This window comes from Garra rufa, chromosome 12 (assembly GCF_049309525.1).
Source record: "Garra rufa chromosome 12, GarRuf1.0, whole genome shotgun sequence".
Classification (NCBI taxonomy): domain Eukaryota; kingdom Metazoa; phylum Chordata; class Actinopteri; order Cypriniformes; family Cyprinidae; genus Garra; species Garra rufa.
In genome coordinates this window covers 33,119,729-33,133,101 of record NC_133372.1, presented here as the reverse complement: position 1 = coordinate 33,133,101, position 13,373 = coordinate 33,119,729, and the positions used below count along the sequence as shown (strand labels likewise).

The following is a 13,373-nucleotide window of genomic DNA, read 5'->3' as shown; positions in this document are numbered from 1 at the left end:
TATTCCTGTGATTTCTGATTTTTTATCCTGAAGCTGAATCTTTTTTTTTCATTACTCCAGTCACATGATCCTTCAGAAATCATTATAATATTCTGATTTGCTGCTCAAAAAAAATAATAATTATTATCATTATGTTGAAAACAGTTGAGTAGAATTTTTTTCAGATTTCTTTGATTCAGAAGAACAGCATTTATCTGAATTAGAATTTTTTTGTAACAATATAAATGTCTTTATCATCACTTTTGATCAATTTAAAGCATTCTTGCTAAATAAAAGTATTAAATTCTATAATTTCTTTTCCCAAAAAAAGAAAGAAATTATACTGACTCTAAGCTGTTACAGAAATGTTACAAAAGCTTTTTATTTCAGATAAATGCTGATTTTGGGTCTTTCTATTCATCGAAGAATCCTGAAAAAATGTACACAAATGTTTTTTAACAAACTAACCTACTTGTCTTTCTAACAAATTAGCATATTAGAATGATCATGTGACACTGAAGACTGGAGTAATGATGCTGAAAATTTAGCTTTGATCACAGGAATAAATTACATTTTAAAATATATTCAAATATGAAACAGTTATTTTAAGTAGTAGAAATATTTCGCTGTACTTTGGATCAAACAAATGCAGGCTTGGTGAGCAAAAGATACTTCTTTAAAAAAATAAAAACTGTACTGTTCAAAACCTTTTGACTGGTAGTGTAAATAATTAAAACAATTACATGTTGCCTAAGATTGATTGGTGAATAAGCCAGCGGACAACAAAATGAACAGTTTTACTGCAACATAGGACTACATACTCTGCAATCCTTCCTATTTCAAAGAAGAAGTAAAAAAAGGTCCAAAGGTCTTAACTTTAAACAAACCATGTAATGTTCATCTGTTGATGCCCAGGGTGACAGAGGCTTTGATGGAGTTTCAGGACCAAAGGGATCACAAGGAGAGAAAGGTGAACGGGTGAGTATACCAACTCCTTTAGCTCCCCTGCTTTTTAAGCCCAACACTGCTGATCTCAGTAAAGAGTCTTATCAAATGTTCCACCTTAAAGGTGTCATCCGATGTCCATTTTCCACAAGCTGATTCTTTAGGGTCTTAATGAAAAGTCTATACCATACTTTGGTTAAAATTTCTCAGTGGTAGTGTAAAACAACACCCTTTTTACCTTGTCAAAAACAGCTCTGTTTCGGTTCATGTCCCTTTAAATGCTAATGAGCTCTGCTCACCCCACCCCTCTCTTCTGTGGGGTGATGAAAAGAGAGTAAACTAGCACATTATTAGGAAAGTCGATTTGCAAAGATTTATAAGAAAAACTTATACTCACTTCTTCTGTAGGTGAAGCTGGATCACGCATGATTTGCACTAACATAGACACATTTAGGCAGATCTGCGGCATTCCCTTCAAAAAAGTAATCTTCAGCGGCTCGGATGTCGGGAGTAAATGACGACTACTATGTTTATTATTACATCCAACAACAATACACCTCAATCACTTTGGAGACATTCTTGTCTACTCCTGCTCCGGCGTTAAAACAATGGCGTCAATAAATGCTTATGTGCAGAACTACGTCATTCTGCCAGGAATCTCAGAACAGCCTGATCTGAGAAAGTGATGATTATGATTGGGAGTTTTTTCAATTAAAAGCACTGGGTGGATTTTTAGCATTATAGGGTGGTTGTGTACACACACTGCCAACACACATTTATGTTTTGAATTTTGCATCCGCTGACCACTTTAAAACATCTTCCTTTTGCTTTCTTAAGGGGCAAGCTGGTATCCCTGGCTCTCCTGGTCCAAGAGGAGTGGATGGACCTCCTGGTCTAACAGGTCCTCAAGGACCTGCTGGAGGTAAAGGTCCAGAAGGCCTGCAAGGACAAAAGGTATCAAACTTACTTTATAGTACTGTATATGTGTTATGTGAAGATTGTTTTAAGTTCAATTAAATTAGAAGTTGATATTTTTTTAAGTCTAATAAATGTTGGAATTGATAGCTCTCAATTACACTGTAATATACTCAATTTCCTAGAGACATCAGTAGTATTGTTATCAGTGATACTCGCCTTTAGTCATGAAAAAGATATAAAATATCAAATGTTACGATATACTGTGTTTATGTTGTTTTTACATTAATTTGAAGATTAGCAGAAGGGGTGTCATTGACATTGGAGCACACAACATGCTTTTTAAAATAATAACAGGTTTTTAAGTTAAACCAAAACTCTGATGCAGATGTATTTATATAACAGTGACTACGTTTACATGGACACCAGTAATCTAATTAATGACCTTATTCTGAATAAGACAATAATATGATTAAGGTGTTTACATGAGTTGCTTTTAGAATATTCCTTTCATGTTCCCGTTGTACATGTTATAGTACATAGATCGATTAATGACATCATTACGTCGACACGCAACGCTATCAGTTCATCTTTGTTACAGACTTTTAAATGTTTCCGTTTTAATTTTACAAAAGCTTGGAGTGGCTCTGACATATGCAACACATTTTTGAGAATATGTGAGTTAAAATTTGCCGTGGTCACATTTGTGCGAGTGCATGCTGTTCTGCTCCAAAGCGTCTGCTCTACAGTGAGAGTTTCAGAGCCAGTCAGTTTTAAGGAAAAAATAAAAAATAAAAATCACGCAAGCACGGTCACCGAAAGCCAGTTTAGTTTTACTTTTTTGTTTGTTTTCATTTTGAAAACCCTGTTATCTTTGCCGTTTACCTCACATTACGCTTTAGAGGCTTTCTTTTATTTTTATTAAGAAATTTGCTTGCTCAGTCTTTGCGCGCCCTGTATTAATTTTTTTAGTCGGCATATAACACAGCATGTGATGGAGTCCATGCCTCGTCTTATTAGTTTTTGTTAATAAATGCTATATAAGCTAGTTTTGTTTTATTCTTGTTGTGCTGTTTAATTAAAAATAACAAATCCATCTTTTAGGAGTTTGTTTTAATCTTAAAATTGGAGTAGCCTATATATGTAAGCAAAACCAAGATCATGAATTCAAAAGTAAAAGTGAAAAGCATCCCAAGACATTCCAATAGCGGAAATCCCGTTCACAAAATTAAAATCACAAATAATACTAATGAAAAAGAACGGGTTGAATGTTAACTATGTTACCATAAACTATAAATTATGATAACAGACAAAATATTTATCAGCAATGAGCATTGATTAATCCCATGTTGTAGCAAAAAATAAATAAATAAAAAAGAAACCAAAGCATATGCACGTGCGACCAACTGAGAGAGTTATGCCGCGTTCCAGGCAACCCGTTACCCGTGTTTTTCCAAACTTCTACCCCTGAAAGTGCACTGGAAAGGCAGTCAAAGCCGTGAATTCCCACCCGTGAACTCGTACTAGATCAAAGTTCCGAGTTCTGCCGTAACATAGCCCGAGAAACAACAATATCAGTCTCTAGGGTTGTGGTTTTTATGCAAGTGGCACACGGTGGAAAAATAGAGTTTAGGGCAATATAACGTTGCAATCAAATTATTAATAATATAAAAATGATAAATGCGCTTAAGCCATTTAGTTGTGGTTTGAAGTGGTGATTTACGAGCTCAAAAACCTGCCTGGAACGCAGCATTAATGTGTATCCTGTCGCAAAATGTGCAAAAAGTCCTACACAAGGGGAATAGTGTGATTAAGGTGTGTACATGTCTTCCATAATGCGACTAAAATAGGAATACTCCACCTGTCTTAATTCGATTTGTGTTTACTCCGATTATGACTTTAGTCGGATTAAATTAATCAAACATATTAGTTTACATGGTTGCTTCTTAATCAGAGTATTGTCTTAATCGCGTTAAAATCAGAATATTGTTGTCCATGTAAACTTACTGAGTATCTCATAAGTAACGCTGCCATATGGACAACCAGCAAGTAATTAAACTTTCACTAACCTTATGAATGTGAATTTTCTACATTTTCAAAAAAATACACATAGCACAGGAATGCTCTGGGCTTATTTTGTGTCATAACCTGTGGTTCAGCGAACAAGTGAGTAATCAGAGCCGATTCACTGAGGATGTGAGTTGTCGTACCAATTTAGTCTATGATTCAGACCATTTACTCTGTTCTTTTCAGACTGATTTGTCAATTAATTTGACAGATTCATTAGTCTTATTTCATTTTTTATTTTACTTTTTGCTGTGATATGGTTTGTATTGATTTAGAGCAGCAGAATCATCAGCAGTGCAGTGCTGTGCCTGAATAGCACTTCAGGAAACTATGATTCATATGCACAAGTAACCATGGTTAGTTCATCATATGTGAGCTATTGAATATTTATTGTAGGGAGAAAGAGGTCCTCCAGGCCCTGCTATGGTTGGCCCACGTGGCATCCCTGGGATCCCAGGAGAACGAGGAGAACAGGTAACTCTATACACCTACTTGTCCTCTGCATTTTCTCTCCATACTGTACATCTGTTATCACTAAATGTGTCTCTTTGTGTTTTTGTATCAGGGTGAGATTGGCTCTGATGGACCTAAAGGAGACAGAGGAGAACCAGGCATGACGGTCAGAACAAATAGACATTTGTATTTCATGATTTATTGTAATGTCATCATGCATATTTTATCCTGCTGCTCGAGTCTTAAGATAAGTAACAATGACACAAGGACTGCTTGCATCTCTCTTTACTCTTAAAGGAGGATGAGATTCGAACTTATGTTCGAAGTGAGATGAACCTTCATTGTGGTGAGTGGATAATCGTCATTTATCTCTTACTGCAACAATTTTTTTTATCATCATCAATGATTGTTTCACGTTTAAAAGTCATGAAATCAAACTAATCCACTACAGCATTTAGACAGTGTTTTAAAAACTACTGTCCTCCACATGAATAGCAAACTCGATTTATGGTCTGGCAACAATGTCAAACGGAACAGTATGAATAAATTAAAAATTGGAATAAAATCAACCTTTTTTCACTTAGAAATACATTATATAGAAGTAAAATGGTTTGCAATTGCTGATTGATTTTAATTTCTCTTCTGTGTCCTTGAATTCACTTGTCTCTCTTTCTCTCTTTTTCCCTAAGCTTGTGGAGGTAAGTTATGACTTATATAGCCTCAATATAGCCATTAGACATTTTCCTATCATTGCATCAGCAAATCATGTGCACACAGTACACTAACAGTAGGCTTGTGTGATCTCAGTCTGTATAAACCTTGTTGTTGAGTATGTTCGTGAGAATTTCTGGTGTGTGTCCACATGGCTAAACTCTGGGGTTTTTTGTGCATGCTAAATTGTTGATGTAGTGCATGAAATTTGAGTACATCTTTACACACATGGATGCCTGTGTGAGTGTGTTCACTGATGGGTTTTACTGTCTTGCGTTTGTGTGATTCGTTATGGGCGTGTTCTCAGGTGTTCAGGAAGTTCAGAAAACTGTAGAAGTGCAGACTTACCGAAGCTCCTCCACGTCCCCTGAACGCTCACTAAACCGAGGGGAGGAGGAGGGTGAGTCCTATCCTCAGCTCATCCTTCATTCTCTGATTATCCTGCTTTCTTCTAAACTGAAAACTCCTGTCACTCTTTCTTCTATTTATGACTCTTGAAAGGGCTAGTTTAAAGAAACAATTCACCCAAAAATACAAATTCTGTCATCATTTACTCATTTACTCATACATGGATCACAAAAGATATGTTGAAGAATGATTTAACTAATATCTTGCACTTGTGAAAATGAAAAGTGTGCTTAATTGCATTGAATGTGCACTTGTGGCATACTGTCCATAGCATTTTTTCTGTTGTGCTTTGAAGAAGTACACTTTTTAATGTGTTGTCTTACATACACTGCTGTTCAAAAGTTTGGGATCAGTAAGATTTTTTATGTTTTTTAAAGAGGTCTTTTCTGCTCATCAGGGCTGTATTTATTTGATTAAAAATACAGAAAAAACAGTACTATTGTGAAATATTATTGCAATTTAAAGTAGTGGTTTTCTATTTTTATATATTTTTTCATTTATTCCTGTGACGCAAAGATGAATTTTCAGTGTCAAATGATCCTTCAGAAATCATTTTAATATGCTGATTTATTATCAATTGTTGGAAACAGTTGTGCTGCTTAATATTTTATATTATAATTTTTTTGGAACCTGTGATACCTGATTTTTCAGGATTTTTTGATGTTAAAAATTTAAAGAACAGCATCAAATCTTTGGTAAAAAAATATACACTACAATCCTAAGTTTAGGGTGAGTAACTATTTTCTTTCTTTCTTTGTTTGAAGAAAATTAATAATTTTATAGGGCGAGTTAAATTGATAAAAAGTGATAGTAAAGACTTCTATTTTGAATAAATGCTGTTCTTTTTAACTTTTTGTCAGCATTTACAGAACATCTCAATATCATGTTTTGTGGAAAGAAGTAAGTCATACAAGATTGAAACAAGGCTGAGTAAATGATGGCAGAATTAAATTTTTTCTCTTTAAACTACCTCTTTAAACAGAAACTATGTTTCTGCCTTAAAGGATTAGTTCACTTCCATAACAAAAAAATTAAAGATAATGTACTCACCCCCTTGTCATCCAAGATGTTCATGTCTTTCTTTCTTCAGTCGTAAAGAAATTGTTTTTTAAGGAAAACATTTCAGGAACTTTCTCCATATAGTGGACTTCAACAATGTTTGTGAGTTTGAACTTTCAAAATGCAGTTTAAATGCAGCTTCGCTTTAAACACTCCCAGCCAAGCAATAAGGGTCTTAGCAAAATTGTCCATTTTCCTAAATAAATGAATACTATACACTTTTTGACCACAAATGCCCCATCTTGTCTAGCTCTGTGATGCGCATGCATTCAATACAGTTAGGGTATGTTGAAAAACTCCTATCTCATTTTCTCCTCCAACTTCAAAATCGCCCTACATCGCTGTTTTACCTTTTTTTGTGAATGGCGTTTGATCTTCTTTGCACATTCACTATGTAAACACTTGGTCGGTACTTCTGCAGCAATGTAGGGTGATTTTGAAGTTGAAGGAAAAAATGAGATGAGAGTTTTTCGACATACCCTAACTGTATTGAACGGAGCGCACAGAGTACGCATGTGCATTGCAGAGCTAGACAAGATGAGCATTTGTGGCTAAAAAGTGTATAAATATTGATTTTTTAAGAAAATTACTGATCGTTTCGCTAGATAAGATAACACCCTTCTTCCTCAGCTGGGATCGTTTAGAGCCCTTTGAAACTGCATTTAAACTGCATTTTGGAAGTTCAAACTCTGGGGCACCATAGAAGTCCACTATATGGAGAAAATTCCTGAAATATTTTTTTCAAAAAACAATTTCTTTACGACTGAAAAAAGAAAGACATGAACATCTTAGATGACAAGGGGGTGAGTACATTATCTGTAATTGTTTGTTCTGGAAGTAAACTTAACCTTTAAACATAAGAGGGATATGTTAAATACATGCTTGTATTTAACATTATCCAGTTGCACATGTACATCAATAGCTTTCAAAGTATGATATCCCAGCATTCAAAACTCTTTTTTCCAGTAGCCCTCACATTTCTTTCTTTGTGCATCCATGCACGCTTGGTTTTTTTGCAGGTCAAAAGCTGCGTGTTGTGATGAACACAAATGATCCGGACTACGAGCACATTTACTCTATAGAGACCTATGATGATGATGCTCCAATGGTGGAGACTGCTGACTATGACACCACTGTCAATAACAGCCAGGGTATGTGCATTTTTTTCCCCTGTAGAAAAACAGTTTGTTTGTAGCCGTGTGTGCAGACGTAGTATAATGTATGGACATTTTGGCAGGTCAAACTGTCTCCTTTGATTCAGTAAAAGCTGAAAGGACAAAATTTGAGGTGAAAGGTGAAGGTAAGCCACCACTCCTGATTCATCATGGAGATTAAAGACTCCACTGAGTCATCTTTTCGCATGAGTATGTTGGAGCCTGGCTATATGGTTACTGTGGAAATAACACTGTTGATGGTGCAGATTTTATTCTCCACATTTTCACTGCATTTCCATGTCTTGTTGGAAACATTCTTAAAGGATTAGTTTATTTCCTGATAATGTACTAACCCTGTGTCATCCAAGATGTCCATGTCTTTCTTTCCTCAGTCAAAAAGAAATTAAGGTTTTTGAAAAAAAAAACATTCCAGTATTGTTCTCCATATTGTAGACTTCAATGGGTTGAGGGGCCAAATTGCAGTTTCAGTGCAGCCTCAAAGGGCTCTACACAATCCCAGCCGTAGAATAGGTGTCTTACTTAGCGAAACGATCAGGCGAAAAACTTTTCCTCCAACTTCAAAATTGTTTGACATCGCTGTTTTACCTTTTTTGTAAAGGCGGTTTGACTTTCTTTGCACATTTGCTTTGTAAACACTGGGTCGGTACTTCCACCTACGTTATGCATGAGGTCAAGCTATTGCACGATGAGCATTTGTAGTTAAAAAGTATATACTTTTTTTTTTCAGGATTTTTTTTTTTCAATAAAATGACAGATCGTTTCACTAGATAAGACCCTTATTCCTCAGCTGGGATCGTGTAGAGCCCTTTGAAGCTGCGTTGAAACTCCAATTTGGACCTTCAACCCACTGATCCCCATTGAAGTCCACTATATGGAGAAAAATCCTGGAATGTTTTCCTCAAAAACCTTAATTTCTTTTGAACTAAAGAAAGAAAAACATGAATATCTTTGATGACATAGGGGTGAATCAATTTTAATCAGGAAATTTCTATTCTGGAATGAACTAATCCTTTAAAAATGCTATCTGTAGGAATGAATTAAACTTTTGTTGATGTCCTTGTTTTCAAACCCTTAACAAAACTCTGTGATGATGGATTATCATAATTTTGTTCTCTGTAATTGCCGCATACTATTGTTCTTTGCTGTGCTCTCTTCCTGTTGTTTCTCTGTGTATCTTCTGCATGCTGTCAACCCGCTGACTCATCTGTATGACAGCTCTGAGTATGAGATTGTAAGCAGCTGTCCCACCACAGAAAATAGCTGGACATTTCTACAGATCTCTGCGGCACTCTGAACTATAGAGAGATGCCATAATGACAACTTTAAAAGTTGAATCTGCCTTGTGTGCATTTGTGAATTTCAGCAATGTCTTTTGCCATATTGTTCGGGTGCAGTAATTCAGTATACTGTAGAGGTTTTAAATAGTATTGTATTCTGTGGAACAAAATGATTGGTGAGTGTCCTTTACCATTCAGCCATTTAATTATTTTTCTATAATGTGTGTTTTTAGAGTCCTGCATCTTGCCAATGGAAGAGGGTAATTGTTCCCACTTTACTCTGCGTTGGTACTTTAACTCTGACGTGGCCGTCTGTAGACCTTTTATCTACAGTGGCTGTGGAGGAAACGCTAACCGCTTTTTACAGAAGGAAGAATGTGAGAAACTCTGTCTACAACAGTAAGAAGGTACATTAACACAGTGCATTAATGCATTTTTCTAAATGGATGTGTAAAGATGTGATTTTTGCACTGTATCTATTCATACAGTTGTCAAAAGTCAAACGTTTACATACTCTGCAAAATGTTAATGTTCTTCAGGTTACACTAATTCTTTGGTTTTTCAACATTTTGATGTATTTAAAACCTTTCCAACAATGACTGTATGATTTTGAGATCCATCTTTTTACACTGAGGACAACTAAGGGACTCATATGCAACAATTACAGAAGGTTCAAATGCTCACTGATGCTCCAGAAGAAAAAACATATGCATTAAGAGCTAAGGGTGTAAACTTTTGAACGGAATGAGGGTGTGTACATTTTTCTGATTTTGCATAAATATCATTTTTTTTTTCATTTATTTCTGCCCTTCAGAAGCTACAGAAGATAATGTTCTCCAGAAGACAAAATAAGTTAAATTTAACCTGATCTTCAAATTCAAAGTTTTCACCCCCCAGCTCTTAACACATCATGTTTCCTTCTGGAGCCTCAGTTTGCATTTGAGCCTTCTGTGATAGTGGCATATGAGTCTCTTGTCCTTAGTTTGAAAAGATCGATCTCAAAATCATACGGTCATTGTTGGAAAGAGTTCAAATACACAAAAATGCTGAAAAACCAAAGAATTCGTGGGACTTGACAGCAGGCAGTTTAACTGTTCAGGACAAACAAGGAACAACACAGTATAAAGAATGATGTAAATTTCTGAACAGGGTCATTTCTATAAATTTAACTGTCATTTCCTTTGTGGACTATATCTGAATGTCTTTTATGTGAAATATCTTATTTAGGTCATTTTGCAGATTCTGCAAGGTGTATGTAAACTTTCAACTTCAACTGTATATATCTATCTCTATTGTATAACTCACACAGTGCCATCTATTCTATGTTACAGAATTGTGTTTTAGCTTGAAGACAAGAGTTGACTGTAAATAGAGGATCGCGTCGGCAACATAAAAAAACCTAAACCTCAGTGTTGAACACTGCCATCATGCACAAGAGATCAAGGTAAAGATTGATGTCAACACCTTTTCCTCAACGGGACAAGCAAATTTTAAATGTTGATCAGACCTTTAAGGTTTTCCTTGTTTATTTATTTTGTCTGTTGAGCTGCCAAACATCTGTTGTCAATCTGGATTCTACATACATTGTTATATACAAACACGCATACTGCATTGCTTTAACACATGTACATTAGTCCAGTCAGTAGCAGCATCCCACATTATCTTTCATTTCTCACTTAATCCTTGATGTCGCTTATTTACACCCACTGACATTTTCTCAGGTGCTAAGAACAGAAACTAGAACACACATTGTAATATTCTTACCAAATTCATCTTAGACTTGTTCGTAGAATGAGTCTATGCTGTACAAAATTGTACTGTAAATGTAGATCTGTATTTTTATCTGCTTGAAAATGAGAATGAATGTTCTTGTATTATCAGATGTTGCATGTTTACTTGGACAAACGGTGCTATTTTTAAAGATATTTTTATATTGTTGACTGATTTTTAATATTTTCATGTATTCCGTTCGTTATATTCAGTGTTTATTTCCATTATAGTATAAGGATTCTACAGTCCTGTTCATTTTAAGTGATGTTGGAGCAATTTACAGTTTTCTTTGCACAAGACACTCCATCTGCCGGTTGTAATAGCACATAAAAGTACTCATTTTTCAAATATACATTCATACATTGTAAAGTGATCTTTTCTTCATGTGTTCAGTATTTGCTTGGAATAAACATTGAAATGTATAAGGGAAAAAAGAAACATGAAACAAGAGAAAATGTCAATTTAAATGTGATGAACAAGTCTCTCATTTTAACAATGAATATTAACAAGTGCAACAACAAGTGCATGTACATTTGACTAGTTTATTTCAACCTGAACTACATAGTCTTTTTATTCTGTCTTTAATGTTATGTTGTCTTTTTGGGAGGCGGGTGGGGTAGGGGGTTTGTTTGCGCATCAATCCTAGTCACACGTCTGATGATTCAGTAATGACTCTGGACCATCTTGTTAAGATGCCAACATACAGTCATTACTACTCCTCCAGGGCTGTCACTCAAACACTGTTTTCATATTCATTTCTACTCATATTTATTCATTGACTGCATTTTAGCCAGTCCATCTGTTTGGTTACTTTGTTTTATATTCTCATGCCTGCTTAATAACATTGTTTGAGTGCCAGTCTATATTTTTATTCTGTTCATTCTTCAGATGAGCCCATCACTGTGCCTTTTAATGAGTTTATTGTAATGTCAGTCAGTGACAACTGTGCGTCAAATTCACTGTGGTGCTCTAGAGGTCAACCATGTCTTAATCTATATCATGTTTTAATCAAGCCTCGAGTGCAGTGAATATTTGGAAAAATTAGCTTTCATGTGAATGCATTCCTCATTCATCTCAGATCACCGCATATGCCTTTTAAATTGCCCTTTCCATATCTACTAAATATCCTTGGGAAGGAAGGTGTATGTTAATTGCATTTTGAAAGATTGGGTGACATTGATTTCGACATTGAAACACAGTTTGCCCTTTCATTATTGTGCTGAGCTTGAAACATGTATACACTGAAAAAAAAAACATTTTCATTTACAAATTCCTTGGAAATTTCACAAATTATTACAAAGAATCGGCACTGAAAGAAGTAATGTGGGGTCATGACATTTGCCTGGATCTTTTGGTATATAAGAGGTCTTTGTACCATTAAAACATAGCTTAAAATGTCCTCGTCATTATAAAGAAAGCATTTATTTAAAAAGAGCTAAAAAATGGCTTGTTTGGATATGAGGTGCAAGATGACATCACAGTGGCACATTCGGATAAACTCTGCCTCCAGAGCAAAGGATCGACAAATTTTCTCACCATGGGCCCCATAGGTTGTCAATTGGATAAATAGATTAAAAGAATGTTCGCTTTGACGTGTTTGGTTTAAACAGCTCATTAACGTCTTTGTACAGATATCAGAAGGATCCCAGCGTAAGAAACAAGTGGATTGTTTATTTTTAATGGGATCTCGGTTAAGTCTGAGGATTGATTGAAGCATTTAGTTTTTTATAAACGAGACACGTGTCATGGAGAGTTCACAAAGAAGCATTTGTTAAAAGATGAAGCGTTACTATATCTGACTGCAGCTGCATTGCAAACTGTAAGTAAAATGCAATAGCAAAGGGGGCGTTGATACTGTTTCCTATGCAATGAGGTTAGACAATCGTAACAGTGGCCAATTACCGACAAGCCTTAAAGGACCTGCTTCTTAAAGAGAACCCTGGGTATTAAAACTTGTGTCTTAATACAGTGGTATGCCAAAGTTTGGGCACCCCTGTAAATCATTTCTTCTCTGCCCGAACAGTCCGCGCCATTTTGAGAGTACCACGCATATGCGTGTTATGGTACTCTCGATAATGGCTAAGGACTGTCGGGGAAAGAAGAAATAGTTGAATAAAGTCGTCATTTTTGTTTTCATTAAGCACAAAAAGTATTCTCATAGCTTCATAAAATTAGGACTGAACCACTGATGTCACATGGACTATTTCAACAATGTCCTAACTACCTTTCTGTTCTTTGACCGTTACCCTTGCTGTCTATGGAGGGTCGGGGTTCTCGGATTTCATCAAAAATATCTTAATCTGTACTCCAAAGATGAACGAAGGTCTTACGGGTTTGGAACAACATGATGGTGAGTAATTTATAACAGAATTTTTATTTTTGGTTGAACTATCCCTTTAATGTAATGCGAATTATAAAATAAAGAACTCAAATAATAGAATACAGTTATACCGCGTTGTCCACACAGATCCCATATTTAATAAATCCCGCCAAGCACGCAGTTTGTGTGTGTGTGTGTGTGTGTGTGTGTGTGTGTGTGTGTGTGTGTGTGTGTGTGTGTGTGTGTGTGTGGATGCGCGTTGGCGCAGCGGGAGCGGGTTCAGTACGTCTAGTA

General features: G+C 35.7%; 1 protein-coding gene across 1 annotated transcript in view; it reads left to right on the top strand.

Moving 5' to 3' along the window:
- col7a1 (collagen, type VII, alpha 1) overlaps window positions 1-11,279 on the top strand; it is a 67,659-nt gene extending 56,380 nt beyond the window's left edge. Inside the window, exons 107-118 of the mRNA XM_073852564.1 lie at window positions 895-957; window positions 1,762-1,878; window positions 4,303-4,380; window positions 4,472-4,525; window positions 4,657-4,705; window positions 5,049-5,061; window positions 5,190-5,209; window positions 5,378-5,470; window positions 7,557-7,688; window positions 7,775-7,837; window positions 9,223-9,396; window positions 10,321-11,279. Of these exons, the coding sequence (XP_073708665.1) occupies window positions 895-957; window positions 1,762-1,878; window positions 4,303-4,380; window positions 4,472-4,525; window positions 4,657-4,705; window positions 5,049-5,061; window positions 5,190-5,209; window positions 5,378-5,470; window positions 7,557-7,688; window positions 7,775-7,837; window positions 9,223-9,392 (852 nt within the window). The 3' untranslated portion in view covers window positions 9,393-9,396; window positions 10,321-11,279. The remainder of the gene's footprint in view (window positions 1-894; window positions 958-1,761; window positions 1,879-4,302; window positions 4,381-4,471; window positions 4,526-4,656; window positions 4,706-5,048; window positions 5,062-5,189; window positions 5,210-5,377; window positions 5,471-7,556; window positions 7,689-7,774; window positions 7,838-9,222; window positions 9,397-10,320) is intronic.
- The last annotated feature ends 2,094 nt before the right edge of the window (window positions 11,280-13,373 follow it).